Source organism: Anolis carolinensis, chromosome 5 (assembly GCF_035594765.1).
Source record: "Anolis carolinensis isolate JA03-04 chromosome 5, rAnoCar3.1.pri, whole genome shotgun sequence".
Classification (NCBI taxonomy): domain Eukaryota; kingdom Metazoa; phylum Chordata; class Lepidosauria; order Squamata; family Dactyloidae; genus Anolis; species Anolis carolinensis.
In genome coordinates, this window is record NC_085845.1 from 158,118,349 (window position 1) to 158,142,640 (window position 24,292).

Here is a 24,292-nt window from a genome sequence, read left to right on the forward strand (position 1 = left end):
TAAATATTTTGGAGAGAGTCGTTTCCCATGCATTTAAAAAAAGTGAGTAGAAGCAATTTTGTGGGTTGTTAGTTATGTCCTTTCTACACTGCCATATAAAATCTGAATTATCTGCTTTGAACTGCATTATATGGCAGTGTAGTCTCATATAATCCAGTTCAAAGCAGATAATCTGAATTTTATATGGCAGTGTAAAAGGGGCCTTAGATGGAGAAACCAAAAGCTTTTTTATCTGCTGCATGCCATACAAACACATTTATAAGGGAAATAAGGACATTAAGAAGAAAGAAAATACCACCTATTTTTAATCATCTACTATTGCCATTCAGAGGCAAGAAAAGGTAGCTCATCAGCAGCAGCAGCAGCAGCAGCAGAAAAAAAAAACCCAACCAATGCTTTTGCTTCTTGAAACTTTTTGAAAAGTATATTAAAAGCTCATATTTAATCTCAACTAATTGTGTAAAGGAATTCCAAGATCTTCTGAAATGTCTGCAGAATGTGATTTTTCAAGGAATATATGAAATATTGGGTCCTCAACTATAAGAAGAAGAAGCAGAGTCCAAAAATGATAGACCTGGACATACATTCATAGATGGATCTGGGCTTAGTAATGCTTACAGACGATACACTGAAATTAGTAAGACTTTAATTTAATTAGTCACAATTAAGCTTGGTCTTAACAGAGTTAGTTATAATTGAGATTAAGCTATTTCTATGCATAACAAAGTCTGGATCCAAGCTGCTATAGCGTGCATCACAGTGTCTGTTTATATCATTATAATGACACACAGTTAATATGTATGTTTGCGTGCATTTTATTCATAACCCACTTTCCCCTCAATATGGGAGCCAGGAAGACTCATAATTTAGATTAAAAGAATGACTTTGAAAAAAATTTAATAAAATGTTGAACAAACTAAATAAACTGGTACATGAAACAGTACTAATTTAACAGTTCAAATAATTAAAATATAGCAATGAGAATGAGCCCATTTTTAATACCCAAGGATTGCCTCTTTGGGCCCTTCCACACAGCCATATAACCCAGAATATCAAGGCAGATAATCCACAATATCTGCTTTGTACTGGAATATCTGAGTCCACACTGCCAGATAATCCAGTTCAATTTGGATTTTATACAGCTTTTGTGAAGGTAACACTCATCATGCTAGGTTACAAATTTAAACTAGTTGAGAGACAATATAGCTGTCATCAAGAGCCTCTACTTGCATTGTGACACTTTCTTGCTTTCCTATTTACTACCTTGCCCTCCAGTGTGGCCTATTACCCCACATATATCTTACCTTGAAATTCTACCAATGTCCTTCTTCTTATGCCTGTTGTATACCTTCAAGTCATTTCCAACTTATGGGAATTTTCAGTTGAACCTTCCATGGGGTTTTCTGGGGTTGAGAGTGTGTGACTTCTTCACATGTATCTTTTTTGACACTGCAACAGAGTTTTTCTTTTTCAGCCACAGAGCCTGATGGCTGCCATCACACCCCAGAGAACTACTTCCAGGGTGGCTTCTTGGCTGAAATGCTGCCGCTGCAAAAATGGCAGTGGTGAACAACATTGAGAAAGTTGGGTCGAGCTGCTGTAAACAGGCTTTCCCCCATGTGATGAGGTGGGGGGGGGGGGAGACGCAACAGAATGGTATGTAGGGCAATAGGTCCCCACACCCAGGCACGAGCACCACCAGGATGAGGCGAGGCAGCCCGATTCTGGTGGCATATGTGATGAAGTGGCTAGTGGGTTTCCATGGCTGAGTGGGGAATCAAACCCTGGTCTCCAGAACTGTAGTACACCATGCTGGCTCTTCTTATTCCAGTATGCACTGAGAAAAGGAGTGAAACTGTAAATTTCTACAAACTTGCCTTGTAAAGATGTACAGTAGAGGCTTATAAATATATCAGCATCAACTCTTTAAAAACACTTAAGGAAAGCATATGGTTCTAGAGTCACAGTTTGAAGATCCCCATATGGCACCAGGTTTATTATTTTAAGAACAAATGAAGCAAGAGAGAAATATTCTGTGCAAATAATTTATTAAACTATAAGATTCAACTGTTGATATTCACCATTGAAACATGAATGACAATTTACTTATGCAGTCCATTTTATGTGTTGCCATTTTATCCAAATCTTTACTTTCCATTGAAGCATGACATTGCCACATGCTCAGTATATGAACTGTTTTATAGAACAGACTATAAACTGAAGTGGTATTTGTATAACATAATACAGGAAAGTGAATGGGAAGTGACTACAGCTTATACAGTCAGTATTGACACAGAACCATAAATCTTGTGTTTGGTGTCACTGTAGGTACATGCAAGAGGGTGGGTGGAAAGAGATTTTCCTGCCTGCTCCTCAATCTAGGAATCCTTCCCGCCCTCTGAAAATGCTACACAGAGGGTCAAGAATGCTACCGTGTTTCCCCAAAAATAAGACAGTGTCTTATATTAATTTTTGCTCCCAAAGATGTGCTAGGTCTTATTTTCAGGTGATGTCTTATTTTTCTATGAAGAAGAATTCACATTAATTGTTGAACAAAAAATGAACACTTATTATATACTGTACAGCAGTTGTCATAACAAACCAGCATAACCAAACAAATTGTGAATCTTATCAAGAATTTCTTGTTACTACCCTTATTTCCATGGACAACAATCTATGGTACATACATTTACCGATCCTGTAAACTCTGGTGTTCTGTTTGGCGGGCATGCTTCCAAACAAAAACTTTGCTAGGTCTTACTTTCAGGGGAGGCCTTATATTTAGCAATTCAGCAAAACCTCTACTAGGTCTCAATTTCTGGGGATGTCTTATTTTCAGGGAAACAGGGTAGTTAAATGAAGTGTAAATGTCATTTTCTCCACATGGTTTTTTGGAGCTCTGATCTCACTGCTATTCCACAACTTTCACATTCAGCACAACAGAGCTGGGAATGTTACTTTATTGAACCATAGGTCCTATAATACTCCACACACCACAATCAATTAGTTTTCATGGTTAGATCTGGGGACCTGTAATTCAAAAAGGTGTGTTTTTACCCTAAGCTTTGCAGCAAGTTTCCCTAACTTTAGCGTAGCATTTTCTGGAGGCTGGAGCAGGAGCTGGTAAGAGAGGAAGAGTGGGGAGGTCAGTTTCCACCAGTCTGAGTTCCAAGTGTCTAAATCTAGTTCCAGTTCAAAAATCAGAAATTTCATAAGATACATCACAGTTGGAAAGGGAAACAAAGTAAAACCTTAACCCAAAATACAAAACTCCACATTTAAGGAGGTATATCATAGGAATACTGATTCATCGTGTTGGTTCTAGATGGCACTGAAACAATATTAAGTCATGGTTACATATTAACTGTGTTCTCCATCTCTCTCTGGTTTTGAAAAAGCCTTGAACTTAAATCTTCTGTCTTAATGAACTACAGAACAGTGGGTGTGAATTTAAACAAAACCTTTAATGAATTATTTGCAAATATGTGTGTATATGATGTATTACCTGCTTTGCTTATTTGTCATATGCTCTCATGAGAGTCTCAATAAGTTTTTAACCATGAAGGTTAAGCATCTAGAAGTTATTTGTAGAGACAATGATATTGTATCAATCTGGACATTACCGTTAATACTGAATAGTATTAACAATAATTACATGTCAATGCAAGCTTTGAAGATGTAAACTGTTAGTTAGGTTGACTCAGACAGAAATTGTTTATATATCCCCTTAAAAACAGTAGACGGTGTTGGCACAAATTATTATATTTTGTGGTCTCAAAGAGACTCTTCATATCTGTAATCAGTGTTAACAGTGTTTGCTTACCATGGTTTAAAGTCTCACAAAAGAATATTTGGGAAAATAGCTCTTTATAAATCCCATAATAATTACTGCTGGAATTCACATAATACATTCAGGTGGACTAACTGGGCAAAATGGCCTGCAGTGAAAGACTGAAGGGCCAAGCCACACAACCAGCTCTAGAAAAATGGACTGTATCACTCCAAGCTATGTGAAACAATAATCTTGTTTTCTGCAGTCAGTATTCTGCTGCATCTCTTTAGCTACATGGGCTATCCAATAATTGATATCTTTTTTGAACCTACCCTGTGTAGAAAGAACTCATTGCAAATAGAGAAATTCTACACAGCTGGAGAAATTAAACTATTTAGCCAGTATTGCACCACCTGATATCTGTCGGGAAGTAGCAGCCAGTAATGAAAGGACCAAAGCATGGACATCTCCAGCCCATCTTCTATACGGATATCAGCCAGCATGCCAATGTCTTAAATTAAGAAATAGCTTTCTAAGATCTATAGAGATACTCGTAAGAACACCTCAGCAGTGAGAGTCCAAAAGTGGCAGGCTAAAACCTGGAACCTCAATCAGTGGCTGATAATGGACAAGAAACCCTCTCCTGGGCACACAGAAGACTTAGAAGGTGCTGATCAGACTGTGCTGGGTATCACAAGATGCAGAGCCAATCTTAAGAAATGGGCTACAAAGTGGAGTCCATGACATGCGACTGTGGAGAAGAACGAACCACAGACCATCTACTACAATGCAGTCTGAGCCCTGCCACATACACAATGGAGGACCTTCTTACAGCGACACAAGCAACACTTCTGTGTTGTTGGAAAGTTGGGGGTGGGTGGGCGGGCGGGGGGATGTCAGTGGGGATACATTCAGCTATCTTTCTATAGCTGGACATACTGCAACCTGAAGGTCCACAGCAGTTCCTTAATAAGGAAAGTACTTAAATCTAAGGGTTCCATTGCAACTCACATTTATAATAAAGTGTAATTTAATTATATTGTAACATTTAATATTCAATTTTGATGAATGACCTCAAGTAATTTCTCCCTCCCCCAGAGCCACCTATAAGACAAATGTCTAGGAGTGGGGGCATTCGTCTTATAGATCGTACCCAACTATATAAAATTTCTTTAGCTATATGAGCAATCCAGACTTCTTGCAGTACAACTCTGTGTTTCGCTCATTCCATTATTTGGCGTAGGGGAAGGGAGGTATTTGCATGATTTGTTGAGGCTCTGGGAATTTTTCAAAGTTTTTTTTAAAATGGGGTATAGTTTGCTTAAGCAATCTTATAATTTAAAGTTTTACAGTGCAAAGGTGCCATTTTACTCATGCACTATAAAGCTGTCACTCTATTAATATTAAAAGAAATGAGCAGAAGAGAAATATATTTTTTGTGTTCCAAGATACCATGAAATTAAAAAAAAACCACTTGGTGGGAACAAAATGCTGCTGTTGATGTTGAGAATTGCCTAAAAATAGTCCAGCAACAGAAACATTATTTGGATTAAGAATGGACATTCCTTTCCCCCTTTTTCCTCATATCACTATTTTACAAACTTTGCATAAATGCAATACTTCTTGCTTAATAACAACCACATTTATTTCAAGTCTGGTTTAATTTCAAGATGTTTTATTGACAAGTATAAATAAAATGAGGTAACCTCTCTCAACACTTTGTGAAAAACATTTTGATTTGGTGGTTAGGGTTGTAAAATCAAATTCAAAAAGCAAGGTTATCCTCCTTAGCCAAATCCTTTACTTCACGATTCTCACTTCATTTTACTATATGTGTCAGTCTTTTGTTACAAAACTTCAGAAAAAACCAATTACTATTTCAATAGCCATTTGTGTCTGTTTAGGGAAGGCCTGCCTCCCTTTCTAAGAATGAAATAGACTCATATAATTATTATAATACAGAACATCTGTATAGACCTTTCAAGTGTTCAGAGTGTTTCATACTCCAGTTATGACCTTACAACTGTTCTATAAGAGAAGTCATTAACACTGTTCCTTCTTACTAATGCATATGGGGATTATTGCAGCTGAGAGAGTGAATGAAGAGAGATGATATTTGAACTGAGGAATCCTAATTTGTAGCTCTTAGCCACTATGCTACATCAGCTCTCAGAAAAGCAATTTAGTATATTAAATTTAACATCAATAAATGAAAGAATCTATTTGAAACCTAGAGAAAATACTGAGATACTAGGTAATATCTTTTTGCAAACTAAGTTTTGTTTCATTCACATTATCTCAAAACATTTAGCAACTACAGAACCTACTTCTGAAACAAATACATTCTGACAATATATATGTGTATATATATTTATTATATATATATATGTATGCATCTTATAAATATACTGTATACTCAGTTATAGATTTCTGGATAATAGCTATGGTAGATATACTAGCAATATCTATATTCAAAAATACAATTCTAGGGTTCTCTAGTCTTACCACTAACAAAAGATAGAATTAAACCTGATCAGTAGAACATATTGGTAAACCAACGGTAAAATGCATCCTTAAACAGAATACTGTATAAAGTAGGCCAGTTGTTTAACTAAATACATTTTAGTTGGGTAATCAATCAATTATATCTACAAAAATTCTGCATGACATAGATATCGCAACACTATACAAACTTACTCATAAATAAACCACACTGAACTTACTTGGATATTCATTTACCTGGGAGGAGGTTGTATTCATTTCAGTGTGCCTTATTTCTGAGTAAACATGCATAGGTTTCCAGCCTATATATTTCTTCTTTGGAATAAAAAATAAATACTCATTTTCAGATGATGCAAGTATGTGGCAAAACAAGGCACCAATCTGTTATATTTTAGGAAAGTGGAATGTCTCTATTAAGACAGCCTCCATGCCACACAGAGCTTTATAAATACTTGCATAAAAATAATCAACAACTATTTAAAAAAATAAAATTAACAAAGGGTATCTTTTTCATCATTGAACATATATTTGTTTGATTAGACCTAATTGAGTAATCAGATAAACACTGTGCTCCTAGGATAAAGTAACAACCTCCAAAGGAAATAAAGGGGAGAAGTATTACAAACTGAATTTCACAACTGTACAAGATTGTGATGAGATGTTATGCAAAATGTATGCGGGATTTAAAAGTGGCAACATTTGTAATGGATAGAAACTGTCTCTAAAATGTTCATCGCTTTCACATGCCTTAATCCAGATTAGGAGATATGAACATGAAATCAAGTTTCCTCACATTTATAATTTCCCCATATTTATAAAGAACTGTTTACATAAAAGGATAGCATGTAAATGTGGATGAAAGATATCCACATTTGTATTTCCTTTAAAGGGAATATACAATCTAACACACATCCCCATATACATTCTGGTTCAACTGGTCTCGTGTAAACAGCTTTTAAAAGCACAACTCCAGCTGGATCAGGGTTACAAATTGTGGACGGTCTTCAGTCTTGGCAGTGGTTTATCCAACAAATTCTTACTAGAGCATCTTTGTAAAGTGTTTAGGATTGAACCACACATACATATATTCATTCAAAAGTCATAACTGTTTTTCTTTTTTCTTTTAAACAACATTTTATATTGAGAACCTTACCACACAACAGGAGTAGAGTCAAAGAAACCTTTCATCCTAAAACCTCAATACGTGGAAAAACCTCACATAACAGGTTTATTATGTTGTTGGCTTGCCAAACAATTCTTATGGCATTCTTTCACAGTTTGCTGGTGAATGCAGTTGTATTGTCATTGCTGCTGCTTCCTTTACTGCTTGTTGGAATGTGGAGCACAGCTTTGCTTCTAAGTTATTGAGTTCTGGATTTAGAATTTCTTTCGTGAGAACCATCTGCAATTGAAAACATCCATACAAAATCTTAGACTACAAGGACTGAGTTGCTAACGTTCTAACTTCCCTTTATTTCTTTCATTGCTACCTTTCATGTTTTATTGTAAATGCAAGTGTCACACAAATGTTTTCATGTTTTATATTTATATCTTACAGCTCCTATAGGGGCATGATACATGGGCTTGGCTATTTTCAATAAAAAACATTGTGCACTTACCACGGACACCCATTTTCTTAAGAAGCAGAGTAAAAACGCACGAAAATTGATTTCACTATTATTGCTCAGAAGAATAAGAGTGTGTGTAGCCTAGGGTTTTTTTTGCTAGAGATTCCTTATCATTAACCTTCAATTTCTTTTATAGCCAAGGAGAAACATTTCTTGATCAACTGAGGGATATCCAACTCAGATTATGTTTATGCATTATTTTATGTATTTATTTTTATCCTGTCTTTGTTCCAACATGGGGATTCAAAGGTGGCTAACATGACACAATATACATTAAAAACAAAGCAAGCGCATCTAAGTATGATTATAGGTAAAGGTAAAGGTTTTCCCTGACATTAAGTCTAGTTGTGTCTGACTCTGGGGGTTTGTGCTCATCTCCATTTCTAAGCTGAAGAGCCGGCATTGTCCGTAGACACCTCCAAGGTCATGTAAGTATGAGTGTACAATTTTTTTTAAGTTACATCTTTGTCCCATAAACTATACAAATTGAAAATACAATTAAAATAGAATATATTTACAGTTACAGTTAAAAACTAGACAGCCCCCCAAATTCCACTCAGACCATCCTCAGCAGCCTGCCCCTCATCATTCCCCAAGTTTCACTCGCAGCTGGCAGGCAAAGCCTAAGGTGCAGAGGGTGGAGTATCTGAAGGTCCTTGTGAAAGAGGCCAGACTTGGTTGGGGCCAGCTGACTTCAACAGCACCAATCATGTGACAGGGCCAGAGCGGCAGGGTATTTAAGGTCGAGCTGCCTTTTGTCATTCCTCTTTCTTTTCTTTGTGATCCACCCTCCCACCCTAAGGACAGTGCAATTATAAACTTGTCATGTAAGGGCTGGGTGGGATTTTTTCCCCCATTTAAGACTTCATTGGAGGGTTTTCCGCAAATCCCATACTGCTTTTGCTGGGTGAGGTAATAGGTTTGGAGTGGTGTCACTTAAATAGATTTCCATGGCATGGTAAAGGTGAAATGGTCTTGGCATGCACCATGGTACCCCCCTTTAGGGAGTGAAAGGTTGACTTTTGCAACAGTTACTATAAGTTTAGAAGGTTGGGTGGCTGACAAAGGAGGCTCCCCTTGGAGATGGAATTAGAGATCTCACTCTTGAAAAGCTCTGAGGTTTGGGAGGGCACACCCTCAGAAAGGGACAGTTCTCATAGGTTCATACAGGGAGATACATTCCTTCAAATAATTGGCCCAAGCTGTATAGGGCTTTATATTAAATAATAAATAATAATAAATCTTTATTTGTACCCCACCACCATCTCCCCAGGGGGATTTGGGGCAGCTCACAGCAGCACTATAGTGCCGCATCTGAACCACAATACACAGAATACAAGTGACAAATATAAAATATATAACTTAAGTATAAAAGCAACATTGTACATAAAATCCAAGTATAAGAATTATAATTTTTCCTAAAATGCAGTAAAACCTGCGTATAGGCTAATTATAACAAAGTGCAAATTGGCACAATTGGGTCATGGGGCTAGCTAGAATCACTTAGGCTCAAAGGCCTAAGTGCCAACAATGTCATGCAGCAGCTAAAAAAGCCAACGGGATTCTGGCCTGCATCAATAGGGGTATAGCGTCTAGATCCAGGGAAGTCATGCTACCCCTCTATTCTGCCTTGGTCAGACCACACCTGGAATACTGCGTCCAATTCTGGGCACCACAGTTGAAGGGAGATGTTGACAAGCTGGAAAGCGTCCAGAGGAGGGCGACTAAAATGATTAAGGGTCTGGAGAACAAGCCATATGAGGAGCGGCTTAAAGAGCTTGGCATGTTTAGCCTGCAGAAGAGAAGGCTGAGAGGAGACATGATAGCCATGTACAAATACGTGAAGGGAAGTCATAGGGAGGAGGGAGCAAGCTTGTTTTCTGCTGCCCTGCAGACTAGGACACGGAACAATGGCTTCAAACTACAGGAAAGGAGATTCCACCTGAACATCAGGAAGAACTTCCTCACTGTGAGGGCTGTTCGACAGTGGAACTCTCTCCCCCGGGCTGTGGTGGAGGCTCCTTCCTTGGAGGCTTTTAAGCAGAGGCTGGATGGCCATCTGTCGGGGGTGCTTTGAATGCGATTTCCTGCTTCTTGGCAGGGGGTTGGACTGGATGGCCCATGAGGTCTCTTCCAACTCTACTATTCTATGATTCTATGATTCTAAGGCCTGTTGGAAGAGCCATGTTGTTAAAATCATGATGCACTCATGTATAAGTCAGCCTTGTGTATAAGTTGAGGTCAGGTTTGAGTGCCAAAATTATGAATTTTGTTATGAACCATAGATAAGACAAAGGTTATTATGTGGAGAAGGGAGTAAGCTCTTGCCCGTCACTCAGAGAGGGAGTAGTCACACTGACCCATGGATAAGATGGCCCATTGCTTTTGGGTTGATTTTCTTTACTAAAGGTTCTAGACTTATAAATGAGTATATAGGACATACCACAGCCACAGACTGGCTGATAATTTTTTCAAGAGGTTTTCTTATAACACTTCAACTTTGTGGGAACACAGAAGGTTAATTAGTCACAAAGAGAAGAATATAGCTAAAATGGAGATACTTCCTGCCCTGTGACAGATCTACATTTTGGGACCCTGCATTCCTTGCTGTATTTCAGGAATGGCCTATTTCTATTGCAGCCCTTTTACCAGGCCATTTGTTATATTCTGTTTTATACTAAAGAAATCAGGCTTGTTTTCAAAGCCAAATTTACTTGAATTGCACTGGGTGAACAAATCAGGGAAACTGCTGTAACAAGTCAGATTTAATTCCAAATGCATTTCTTGTTAGACTTTAAAACCACAACCCAACTTTGTTTGGGACTGATATAAAAACTAAATACTCACTTGCTTCTAATACTTATCAAAGTTTAGCGAGCATTTAAGGATATGACACATCAAGGTAAATTATAGATTAGCATCTGAATTCCAAATAATTAAAGCAGGACCTACAAAGCTAGAGACAGGAAAAAGAAGTATACAAGAAGTATAAACAATAGGCATTATGGTAGCTGGGGCTCTGCTTAACTTCTACTATTCCATTAGAAAATTGGCAGAGACTAGTTTAAAAGGAAATAATTATAATGCCATTAAAGAGAGCTGGTACTGATGACTCATACTTATTTCTTGAAGCTACACTATAGAAACCTATTAGGCAATGGTTGATAATAACAAACACTAACAGAAGCAGATAATGGAAAGCAGTAGCAACAGGCGTTTTAGGATGAAGTCAGATAAATACCTGGCAGATGATAAATTGTATACTCAGTGTGTTTACTAGATAAATGGAAGAAACAGCACCCTCTTAGGGGCCTTCACATACTAATTCTCTGGGGGGAAAGCAGAATAGAAAACATGTCGGTTTTATTATGAATAAAATAAATAAATCTGAATTCTGAATGTGATTGTTTTCTTCTCCTTCCTTCTTTTCTATCTGTCTACAGAATTAGATGTGTGTAGGCAGCAGGATATGTAATCATATAATCAACCCTGGCAAAATGGGCAAAAGCTGCAGATGCCACTGTGAGAATGAGGAGGGAATGTCCTAGTATTACTCTTGGGAAGACAACTACTGTTTAGCAGCCAGAAATGTTGGGAGTAGGCATATACCAAATAACTCATAACTTACAAGGCCTTTTCAAGGGCAAAGGTCAAAAGCAAGACCAAAGAATGCTCTCACCTACGACATATGATTTTGCTGTGCATTTTGCTGTTGTTGCTGAATTAACAGCTGTTGCTGTTGTCTGCGTCGTGCTGTCCTCAGTTTTTCAAAGCGAGCCTCCATCTCATCCAGCACTTTAGGAGTGTAGCGTACCACCAGCTTGACACTGTCCTTAGCAGCTTTCAGAAGCTCCACAGCTTTTTCATGATGCTCTCCTTCTACGCTCTTTGGAAAAATGAACATGTTATTTAAAATTTATTCATAGAATGATTTTTGGAGCCCTAATCTGGGTTTAGAGGCTGTCTTAGTCCTGCCTGTCCTTGAACTGTAGCATTTCTCAATCCAAGAGAGAGTGAGAAGGCATAGCAGAATTCAGGGTTAGAATAAAAAAATATTGCCTGCATTGTGATAATGTAAGAATTGAATAAATAATATAATAAACTTTATTTGTATCCTGCCCCGTCTCTCCATAGGAGACTTGGAGAGGTTAATATCCTAAAAGGCAAGTAGTAAATTATACAACTAGTGCTGAAGTAGCAGAAAGACAAAAAGACAATCCAAGCTTCTTGTCTATCAAAAGAAACAAAATGTTTAAAGCAGACCTGCATTGAAATTGTGAACATGTTTATTGTTGTTGTTAGTTGCCTTCAAGTTGACTTTGACTTACAGCAAACCTATAAATTAGAGACCAAGTTAACCTATGCTCTGCAGGCTTGCTTTGGCACGAATTTCCATTTGCTTCAATGGGACTCACTGCTAAGAGATATTCAAATGTACTCCTTAACGAATTCAACTACTATGTGAGGGGGCTGAAGGTAAGTAATTATTGGTCATGCCCCTTACAAAATGATATGATCTTTTTTCTTACTGCTTTTCACATTTCCAGGCAATAACATCTGATGCAATGAGCCCTGCTATGTCACGATACCATAAAGACTAAAGAGTATTAGTATGTGTGTATACACACACCTTTTAATTTGCTATACGGGTCCTGAACGTCTCGAAAAGACTACAATTTAGAAAACTCTAAATCAGTGCAAAATGATCACATACCACTCCATTGACCGAAAGCAGCTGGTCTCCGCGTTTGAGTCCTCCATGCCTCTCAGCTACTCCTCCAGGAATTATGCGAGAAATATAAATAGGAGAATTTTGTTCTTTTCCTCCCATGACATTGAACCCAAGGCCTTCATCTGTCTTTGGCAGTTCTACAACTCGAGGGTGAGAATGGCCTTCACTGGCTGCAAAAGCTGCAACGGTTGCCTAGAAGAAAATGCACTTTTTAAACACAAAGTTAGAAAAGCACTATGGATACTTTTGTTCAATTGATTCACTTCCACAATGCAACATTCTTTATTAAAAAAGATAAATAAAATATCCTTTTGAATAAAGGACACTGATATTGAGAATATAATGCTTAAGGCCTTCCTGTAGAGTTATGTGACAACAGCACTATTACAGGAGTGTATAAATCCTGAGGCGGAAATGCAGTTTGATACTCACATCGAGCTCTATCTAAGTGTTAATTCCAACTAGAGCAGATATACTGAGGGCACATCTGTACTGTAGAATTAATGCAGTTTGACATTACTTTAACTGCCATGGTTCAATGTAGTGGAATCCTGGGAATTGTAGTTTGGTAAGGCAACTGTCTTATTTGGCAGAGAGGACAAAAGACCTCCCAGGATTCTATAGTACTGAGCCATGGTAGTTAAAGTGGTATCAAACTAGAGCAGTGGATTCTCAACCTGTGGGTCCCCAAATGTTTTGGCCTTCAACTCCCACAAACCCTAACAGCTGGTAAACAGGATGGGATTTCTGGGGGTTGTAGGCCAAAACACACAGGTTGAGAACCATTGAACTAGAGTGTAAATGTACCTTGAATCAGTAAGATTTACATTTAGAAAGCCCCATTGATTCAAGCAGTCTTGTTTAGCTGGGACCAAAAATTGAATTCAGCCTGGGGAGGTCCCTCTTAGTTATCTCATGAATGCAGTTCATGAACGCAAAAGAAATGATAAATATCAGAGTTTTGCATGGTGCTGCTTTTCTGTACATGTGCATTAGATTTTCTATATCTTTAAGGAATGCTTCTGGATGAAACCTCCCTTTTAAACTTGAGTATTGATGAAAGCAAATGCTTATTAACTCTGGTAATCTAGGCCACATCTACACATTTAGGCCCCATCTACACTGCCATATAAAATCCAGATTATCTGGTTTGAAATGGATTATATTAGTCTACACTGCCTATCATCCAGTTCAAAGCAGATAATCTGGATTTTATATGGCAGTCTAGAAGGGGCCTTAATGAGTTTACTAAAATACAACATGTTTTCCTTCTAATGTATACACATTATTTTTCAAATATGTATTTTAAAATATTTGGAGAATTTCCCCCCCAATCAAATCAAGGTAGAGCTGTAATGTATCTATTAAACTCTAAGTTAGAATGAAGATGCATGAAAGAGTTTTCAGTCCAAAGGAGAAAGTCTACATCTGCAATGGAACCACTGACTTGTGGTGATGATAAGGAAGGTTAGTAAAATTATTTCATGATGTCAGTGTAATAACAATAGCTGGTACACTTTTGGGACTCCTTAAAGTATAAGAGAAGCTGAAATAATGAATTGAGGCCACCCAAAACAATAAACAGCAGGGTACCCAAAAGCTGAAAAAATGATCTGCAGGACACTTCTCTCTCTCTCTCTCTCTCTCTCTCTCTCTCTCTCTCTCTCTCTCTCTCTCTCTCTCTCTCTCTCTCTCTCTTTTTTACATGGCAGGGGAAATAGCTTAGTTTTAAAAAAATAAACTAGGAGGTACACTCTGCTAGTAGTTATCATGCACCTTTTGCATATTAAAATCAAAGCCAGAACCCACTCAATATTAAGTACTTTCTGTATTTACCAATTTCAGCAGCAAACAATAAGTACATTTTCTTTCATTAAAACAAATGCGACAAGCAGGTGCTTAATGTTAGTTGCATTATTCGCACAAGTTCTAAGGGTGCTGTAAAATGAGGACATCTAACTTTTTCTAGGGATATTTGTTCAATAGATACAACTAAATAAAATGAAAATAATTCCTTAGTTACACCGGCAAAATCTGCCATCATGCAAACTTGGTCATCATCATGCACACATTCAATGTCAGACACAAGGGAAAAAAATGCAATGCAGACAGCCCAGAAATAGCCAGGAAGTATTGTGATACTGAAACATTGCTCTACAGTCTTGCTGTTCTATATGGATAAGAAATGAGAATGACATACCTACTTGAGAGCTTTTCCCTTTTAACTGTACTACTTAGCAGTCATTTCTGCTTATATCCACAGCAAGATAATTTGGAAAACAGCTTTCTAGGATCAATTGTTATAAACCTTAAATAACTTTAGAGTTCTCCTAGGATCAAACTTGTTATTCTAGAAATGGGAGTCATTTTATCTATATCTACATTCCATAACTAATATTAAAATATTGAATTACTAAGAGTGTTTTTTTTTTTAACTCTTTCTTAATAAGATGCCATTTAATGTAAAACACTACTTCCCCTACACCAAGTTTTGGCTTAACTCCTCGATGTGAAGAAAAATCACCATGTATAGCTCTGATTCACAAGAGTCTCAAGAGCTATTTCTCCCCTTCCTTTCAGTGGAAGTACATTCATTTTATCAGTAACAAAGAATGAGAAAAGAAGTAATTTATTCCATAGGGAAGCACCTATTCACTTTACAAACATCTATTCTTGTACAATGAAAACACAAAAGTACATTCCAGACCTAGTTACAAAGGCAATATCTCCAAGTGTAGAAATATTACACCGTTTCAAAGGAATCTTAATTATAAAAGGGACTGTTTTTCAGAAGTGATGAAAATGCACAGCTATAAGAAATGTGTGCTCAGCACTTCTGAAAGTAGGGCTCTCTTAGCCCCTACTATTAAGAAGGTATTACAAACAAAAATGGCTGGAAGAGAACTGAGTACAAAAGCATCAATGGTCAATGTAAAAAAAGAGCAGATTTGATTGGAAGCTGATTCCCACGCCGCCCCAGCAAGCCGCTTAACTCTATAAAGCATTCTCTTTTCTTAAGCTACAGAAGCAGCACAAAGGTTGAATTTGCCATTATGATTGTTACCTGGGAAGTAGTACTGGTTCTAGACTCTGGGCTGCCACTGATGTCTAAATTTTCTTACAGTGTACACACGAATACCTGAAACATACACGCGCACAGTCAATAACTAGGCCACGTTGGGAGCATACATTCTAAAGCTGAAAGCACCTTACCTTTGCAGTAGCCCTGGCACGGAATTCTGGGCAGCCATTAACACTTATGGTTTCATGCATATACTGATATACCTAAAATGATAAAAGAAAAAAAAAACAGAAAAATATACAGTTATGGAAGCAAAATTAATATTGGATTTAATGCTTGTCGTATATTTTCACTGTTTTTGGTTAAACTTAGATGAATTGTAGACATTCTATCTCCAACAGCCTTGCTGCATGCTCAGTTTAGTAACATTTGCAGTCCACATCCTTCTCCTCAGTACTGCAATGTATTTTCTGCAAAACTCAGAATACTTCCTTATTATTGGCTATGTGTGGAATGTGGCTTTCACGGCAATAGACCAATGTGTGAAACTGTCAGTTATATGATATTCCATGACTCTACATCTCTATTTTGTAAATGATGGTTAGTATCCAGTTCATTATTTATAGCTAGACTTAGGATCTCATACATTTTGCCATACACATTTATGGTCACGGCACTATTGTCCTGACCATGAATTCTCCTCCAATCCAACTTAACATTCAGGAAGCTCCAACAACTAAAGAAATTGTGTGTTGCTGGTAAACAGGGTGCTGTAGGCAGAAACGTTTACCTTACTGCCCCTGGTATGACATGCAGTTGTGATAGGACTCCATAGATTCCTGCTGCTGCTTGTTACACCATGCTTTGTTTATAGAAGTGGGTTGAACGCATCATCCTTCAGTGCCACTACCAGGGCCACAGAACTCTTTTAAGGAATCAGATCGGGATGGATCTTATCTATATCATTGTAACTACATTGTGTGATCCATGTGTGGTCTTAACTGATTTTAGTACTGAAATTAAGTGACTAGTGTTGAGATTGGACATGGTTACTATGTGTCTACCTTTGTAGAGGACAGTTGTCCAACTGGCAAACAAAAACAGGTGTATGTTGGAGATACCTACTTTAGTTTGAAGCTCTATCAAGAGCTAGTCTTTCTCTTGGGCAGAGTAAAGTTATGAAGCTCCAGGAAGATTATTTTGGGTGTCATGAAAGGACAACAATTGTTGTTTATTCCATTTTTAAAAGAGTTTAAAAGAGTTTTAAAAGAGTTAAAAAAGACAGATTTGCAGATTTTCATTATTCAAATGTCAAAATAACATGATCATCTGTATGTATTCTATTCAGTAGACCCTGGAATACCAAAATCTATGGGTGCTCAAATCCCATTATATGTGTCATAGTAAAATTGTATCCTTTATATAAAACGGCAAAATCAAGGTTTGGTTTTGGGATTTCTTTACAAAATATTTTTCAAGTCATGGCTGTTTCAATTCATGGATGCAGAATGTGTGGATATGGAAGGCTAACTGTACCTTGGCTGGGAGGTTTGCAATTTTCTGTTTCATCTTTGTCAACGAAGTGTTTTGGGATGATCCAGGACTTTTCTAATGCAAGCCTCATTTAAATACAGATAATCATAAGAGAGAACAAAGGACTTGAAGTTGCCCATCTGCATCTGAAGAGCAGACTCAACAGATATACATATCACAATCTCCCCCCACTATTGAGGCCCCTTCCACACTGCTCTATGTCCCAGGATCTGATCCCAGATTATGTCTTTTTTCCAGATTATATGGCAGTGGAGACTCATATAATCCAGTTCAAAGCAGATAACCTGTGATCAGATATAAAGACAGTATAGAAGGAGCCTGAGATGCATTGTATTTCTCTTCAGAAGGTACATATTAACTGATATTCTCCAGAGCTACTTAAAGCTAGGTTCAGCTGGCAATAAGAGTGCAAAGGGAATGAGGTGCAACAATCCTGTTGCAACTCCTTGCATAGATTTGCTCACTGATAGAGTGTCTGTGTGGAAACCTCATCTTTCTTGTGTCCCAATTGCCAGGCCCAGCTGCTGGCTATTAAGATGGACTGGGGATGGGGCATTTGTGTAATTTTATAGAAAGATTATATAATCTTCCTGAATGCAGAATAGTTATAGATCTGGAACTCCAGGTTACAAATCTATAACACTGAATGCCAGCCTTTTTTTCCCTAAATGTGCATCTATATGCTAGTAATCACATACACATTTATGGCAGTTTACATTCTCTTTTGTCCCCTTGTCAATCATGCATGGTGAAGCATAAGTAACCAACCAGCTAAGGTTGGATGCTGGAAATCAAGATTCAAATTATCACTCAACTGTCAGCTTCACAGAGGAAGGAACTTATGCAGAGTTGCAAAACAGATACCAAAACTCCTGGAAACCCTTGCCTTAATGGAACATTAATGGAGCAACTTTCCATTTCCATCCTGTAAGTCAACTTAACACTAAAGATATGTTCTGCTAGGGACCTTGTTATGATTTTCACTTTGAGTTTGTTTCTCACATCACTTTGTTTTTTAAAAAGTAACTGAGGAATAAGAACTTAAGAAAAACTCAGCTGGATCAGATAAAAGATCCAATTAGTTCAGTATTCTGCTCATATAGCATTCAAGTGCAATAGTGTCCTTCTGAAACTGACCCTTCCCCTAAGACACAGGTATCTGTTGTTGTTTTGTGTCTTTAAGTCATCTACAATTTAGGATAATCCCAATGCAAATTTATCACAAGGTTTTCTTGGCATAATTTGTTCGAAGGGCTTTGCCTTTGCTTTCCTCTAGGGCTGAAAGGGTGTGACTTGCCTAAGGTTATCCAGTGGGTTTCCATTATTGAGAGGGGATTTGAACCCTGATCTACAGAGTCGTAGTTCAATGCTCAAATGACTATACCACCCAGACTTTTTTATGGTAAAGATTCTTTATTGGTTTATAATGTGGGCACTTCTGCAGAAAGACTGGAACTGTTAGTGAAGGATGTACTATTGTGCCCAGGTGGTTTGAAATCCGCTCTGACCCCATGGCCATCTGTTCATTCTTTCTTTCTTTGTTGCATACTGAGGTCCCTGACCTGAATTTTGCCTCAGAAATAAAAGTCCTTTGAGACAGACACAGTTTTAATGTTAAATAATTATATCCCAAATTGCCTCTGCCATCCTACCTGGCACCTACCCATAGCTGCCACCTCCTGGCATAGCAGCATGATCCCCTGAGAGAAACACTACATGTTTTGTCAGTACATGAATAAAAATATCCTTCCGAAAGAACTCTCCACTTGTGTTTAACTGCTCTACCATTGGAAATGCAAAAATCAAGTTGTTTCACATGTTTGAAATAACCTATGCTTCAACTAGTGAATACTACACATCTAGAAATAAGCCACAATATTGGTTTAAGCAACAAAAAGTTTAAAGGCACAACAACAACAACAACAACAAAAACAGATATTGTTTTCATAAAATGCCTGTCAAATGATATGGAAAAGATTGCTCCTCTTGTTGGATATTAATGGTTAAAATTACTTTGTATTTCCATGCAATTTTCTTTCTACGAATTACTTAAAATTAAAGGCTATAGATGTAATATTGTGAAATACTGTACGATGTCTTCCAAAGCATATCATTATAGAAAAGGAAAAAATGGCCCAGAGGATGAGGAAAATATTGTCTAAACATTAGACCTTTTATTTGCCTCAGCATAATCTGCAAGGATACCCATTTTTAAATTGTTTCTTCTCACGTTTTGTAAAAGTATATAGTATCTTGGTTACAGTATCTTACAGGCATGGACAAAAATTAGCACCTACCCAATGACACTGAAAAGATACTTTTAATGGAGATGACAACATACTGATGTCATCCAGTATGTGGAAAGCATCACTATTATCATTATCATCCTCACCTATCCTCATCTTCCTCATCTCTCGCTCCCTCCCTATAGTCACAGGTGGCCTCATTATGTTATTATATTCATTCTACTTTAAAGTAACTTTCAAGGCTCTGAATATCACAGTGTATACTTAACATATTCCACAAGTCTGAATTGTTGTTTTTGTAATGGATTGCCATTTGGAAAAATATAGCTTTTCATCTTGATACAAGGAAATGTTATGCAAAAGAAATACGTTTTTGGAAGAAATATCTAGACCTTTTGCAACAGTAAAGTTGTCTGCATGCAGTTGAGATTGGATCAGGCTTTTCATATTTCTCTGTGTTTCTACAATTTACACAGTTCAGTTACACTCTAATGAGTCATGTTATGGAAACCAAGTGCATGGGAGATACCAACTGGTATTTTTATTGAGTCTGAAATTGTAGTGCTGTAGTTCTAATCAAACACTAAATCATCTTAAGACATCCTTAATCATTTCATGACTAATTTAATGCGCCCTGACTTACTGGTGTTATAAATAATCAAGTTATAATTGCTCTCGCTTGAATGTTTGGTCCAAATGAAAAATGTCCATGGCTAAATAATGTAAGAGGCAATCAGTTAGTGTTGTGACTGCGCCTTCGGGGATTATGGTTGATGGTGATGGAATTCGAAGAGGAAGAAAAAACCCTCGTGATGAGGGTTCACTGGAGGAGTTGCGCAGGAAGTGACTTAGCGAGCTATATGGGGGATCTTCTGAGGAAGATTCAGATGGGGAGATGGATGCTGAGGAACAGGTGGTGGCTGGGGAAGCGGGCACTGAATGGGCACAGCCACCGGAGATGTCTGGGGATTTGGGGCTTATGGATACTTCTGAACCTGGGGTTTCTGCAGGAGCTGATCCCAATTGGGATGCTTGGAGAAGGGAGGATGGTTCTTTAAGTGTTCATGGGGCTAAGTGTGGGCAGGATGATTGGGACTCCGACGAATTGCTAGGTACTCCAGATCCACGAGCTCTAGCTGTGTGGAGTTCAGACTCTGAGTAGATTTGGGACACCTGGTGTTTGGGTGTGATTGTTTGGTCACCCAGGAGGAAGGGGAATAAAATGGGAATGTTTGGCCACTGCACTTTGCGTGTGGCAAGGTGTTGCTGAGGCGCCATTGGGATCTCTGTGTTTCCCTGAAGACTGAACTTGGACTATGATTTGAATCTGCTGATATCATTTAGCTTGGCTCTCGCTGTGTCTTATCGTGGACCTGTTTTGGATGACTGCACCCTCTTCGGACTTTGGATTGAATTTGACCTGGCTTCTGTCTACGCCCTCTGACTGACGGCTACTCCTGGCTTCTGACTATTGGTTTGTCTTTCGGAATTTCTGCTGCCTCCCGACCTGACCTTGGATTCTTCTGACGACGGCTATTCATCATCCCTTTGAGGCTCTCGGCTTATCTGCACCGTGGAAGCAGCTTTACTGCTTTTCTAGTTTGTTTATTTTCCAGCAATTAACTCTATTTGTTTTCCAAAGCTGAATTGAAGCGTTATTTAGTTTTTTATTGAATGCCAGCATGGGAAATTAGCGTGGCTCGTTTTTGAGTTATTATTGTCCAATCTACTCTCGAAACACAAAAGTGAAGTGTTTCAAGGATATTTCCTGTGTTTATGTTATTTTTTGGCTTATCTTCAGAATAAACTTTGTTTTGTATGTTAACTGGCGTCTGACTCTTGACAGTTAGTGTTCAAAGGATTTCAAAGTCTGCTTGATATGTTTCTTCAAAGAATACCAAACATAAGATGGGCCAAGTGCAAGATGAGAGGTTGCAGCACTAATATAAAATTACAGCATTTTCCTGCATTTGGTGCCATTTTCTCAATGGAATAATATTTGTGTACTTCGAGATACTCATATGTAATTCATCAATCAGCAATCTGAGAGGTGAAGGAGTGAAATCAACATTGGTTGCTTCTTCTATCCTGGAAGAAAACAAATGGGGAACCTCCAGCTGTTGCTAGACTCCCATCTGACCCAGTCAGCATAACCAATAGTCAGGAAGTATGAGGGCTGCAGTCCAACACTTTCAATTTTCTCATTGTTGCTGTAGAATCAGAGCAACTGTGTGCTGCTACTACCACCAAAATGGTGGTTGTTGGTATTACTACTATTATTGATAAATTGTATGACTTGTATGGGTTGCCTATTTATTTCTGTTATCAATTTAGCATTGTGTTTCTAAGATTAAATCTACAAACAGTTTGAAATGGTTAATTGAAGGGCCACTTGCATCAATTTGAATCCATGTTTCTACTGGTGGTAAAACCCTAAACAAGTTGAACCAGAAGATACTCTTGAAGGAAAACTAAAAAGCATAAGAACTTGGGGGGGGGGGCAAGGAAAAAATCACCCCACTTCTGGTTTTAGTTACCATGAGCCAGCAGAACTAGGTGTAACAATAGTCATGGAAACCCATCTGCTGCTGTTTCTATATGTAGAACTGTCCACCTAACACTAAGACATAGGGCCATATCCCCAGTTATCACCTGCCTAGCAGCTGAAAAAGAGGGAAATCAGAGAAAGTACTCAACAAGATTGGAGACTGGGTTGTCGTGAGTATTTCAGGTTGTATGGCCATGATCCAGCAGCATTCTCTCCTAACGTTTTGCCTCCATCTGTGGCTGGCATCTTTCAAGAACCTCTGAAGATGCTAGCCATAGATACAGGCAAAACGTTCGGAGAGAATGCTGCTGAAACATGGCCATACAGCCTGAAATACTCACAGCAACCCAGTGATTCCAGCCATGAAAACCTTCAATAATACAATGCTTTGGCTGGCTAGTATCTATTTATTTTTTTACCCAAGCGGTGAACTCTTTAGGGCCAATGAAACAGCACTCTGTGAAATTCAGGCGAGTTTCTAAATTGGCCTTCACAATTACAGTTGGGAGTGTGAGGACTGAAAAGAGGGGGGAAATAAGGTGTGCATATATGAGATTCTATGTACTTAAAAGAAACTTTTCAAATTACAATCATTATTAGGAAAAATAAAGCTGTTTATTGCAGGTGTTGATGGATGCTTAAAAAAAACCTTACAGAAGAAAATGTAATGGGTTTCAATGGCAGACGTGTACATTGCACAGAGACTGCATTACAGCTTCAGTCCCTGGAATGCATACAGTGAAAAGGTCCTTGTAATCTTCCTTCCTTCCTCACTGTTTTGTAGACCTTGAGCTTCTTTTAATCAAAGTAACTAGACATCTGTGAAATCAGCTTGGGATTAGAATAGAGCATTACACAAGCTACCTTGTTTTGGAAAAGCTATAATCACACTGGAGTGATTCTAGTACTGGAGTTTTATTTTTCAGATATCTGAGAAAAAATACAAGACAGAGAAACAATAAAGCAATCTGGCTAATGCTGCACAAATATCTGATATAAGAAGTCCATATTTGCCTAACATTCATAGCTTGGTGTTTGGCTATCTAACATATCAACACAGATAATTTGACTTTTAGAAATGCTGGATGAATCATTGCCTCTGAAAAAGATAGGTACTTTATCTAGGCAGTGCTATAAATCAAAAGGCATATGTTCTGTCTTTACCTTCTTGTTTCTCTTTTTTGATAGGGAAAAATAGAATGGAAGAGGTGGTGAGAAACCATATGGGGATTACAAATGGAAGACAGTATTGGCATCTGGAACATACTTCCCCTATCAAATAATATTCTATGAATGAGGCACAACAAAATTCATCCATATGCTAAATTGATAGAAAAATGAAAGTTACACCCAAAAGAACTCTCATTCAATCTCAGAATAGCTGTATTTTTGTTTTATTTCAAAACACAAAAGGAAATTTCAAGATTCTAGCAAACTGATCAAATTTACTTATGTGTCCTTATTAAGTTCATGTGTTCAGCAATGCCTTTGAACACTTGGCCTAATTAATGGGCTTCAATAACTGAAGGTTAATGTGCTGTTGTCGACTATTACTAGATTCTTGCAAATAGGGAATGTGTATCCTGCAGATATTGATCTATTAGTGTAGCAGCAGCAGCATAAAAGCATAGGAACAGTTCTGCCAGCACAGACCAATAACCTATGAAGTCCAGTATTCTGTTTCAACAGTTACTAGCTGAATTGCTTGGAGGAAAGTATGTACAGGAAATAAACACATGTCTCACCTAATGGGGGTACCAGAGCCACATATTCCCAGGTATATTTCCAGGAAATAAAAGAGTTTCTTTTGTAGTCTTAACTAGCAGCAGGATAAATGGCCATCACCTGTGTGCCTTATCTTTGACTACTGAATTCTGATAACTCTGTATGAAAGCAGCAGCCACTATTCCTACATATGTACAAGGTCCAAGGGAAGATGGTAGACATTTCCGTCCATTGCAGAAAGTCTGCTTTCAGTTCAAGGTGATGGTAATGAAGTTCAAGTTCAAGCAACGTTCAGACAAGGGATTGGAGTTACACATGTCGTAGTGGTTATACAGATTCAAATGAACATGTAAATGCACACATTAGGATACACATGTGCATTTGTTTGCACATTTTGACATGCAATTGGGAAAGCATGCAGTTGTGCAATGTTGCCATTCAATACATGCAGCATGCAGGTCTCCTTCAAAGAGAAGAAGAATATGTGGAAAATGAAATAGACAAAGCATACAGAATCCAAACTAATTTTTCTAGAAGAAATAGGGCTACAAGGGATACTATTA

General features: G+C 37.9%; 1 protein-coding gene across 1 annotated transcript in view; it reads right to left on the reverse strand.

Moving 5' to 3' along the window:
• Positions 1–2,031: 2,031 nt before the first annotated feature.
• lin7a (lin-7 homolog A, crumbs cell polarity complex component) overlaps positions 2,032–24,292 on the reverse strand; it is a 52,201-nt gene continuing 29,940 nt past the window's right edge. The window contains exons 3-6 of the mRNA XM_003221123.3: positions 15,848–15,919; positions 12,617–12,826; positions 11,582–11,788; positions 2,032–7,676 (exon numbers count right to left, since the gene is read on the reverse strand). Coding sequence (XP_003221171.1) covers positions 11,582–11,788; positions 12,617–12,826; positions 15,848–15,919 — 489 coding nt within the window. The 3' untranslated portion in view covers positions 2,032–7,676. The remainder of the gene's footprint in view (positions 7,677–11,581; positions 11,789–12,616; positions 12,827–15,847; positions 15,920–24,292) is intronic.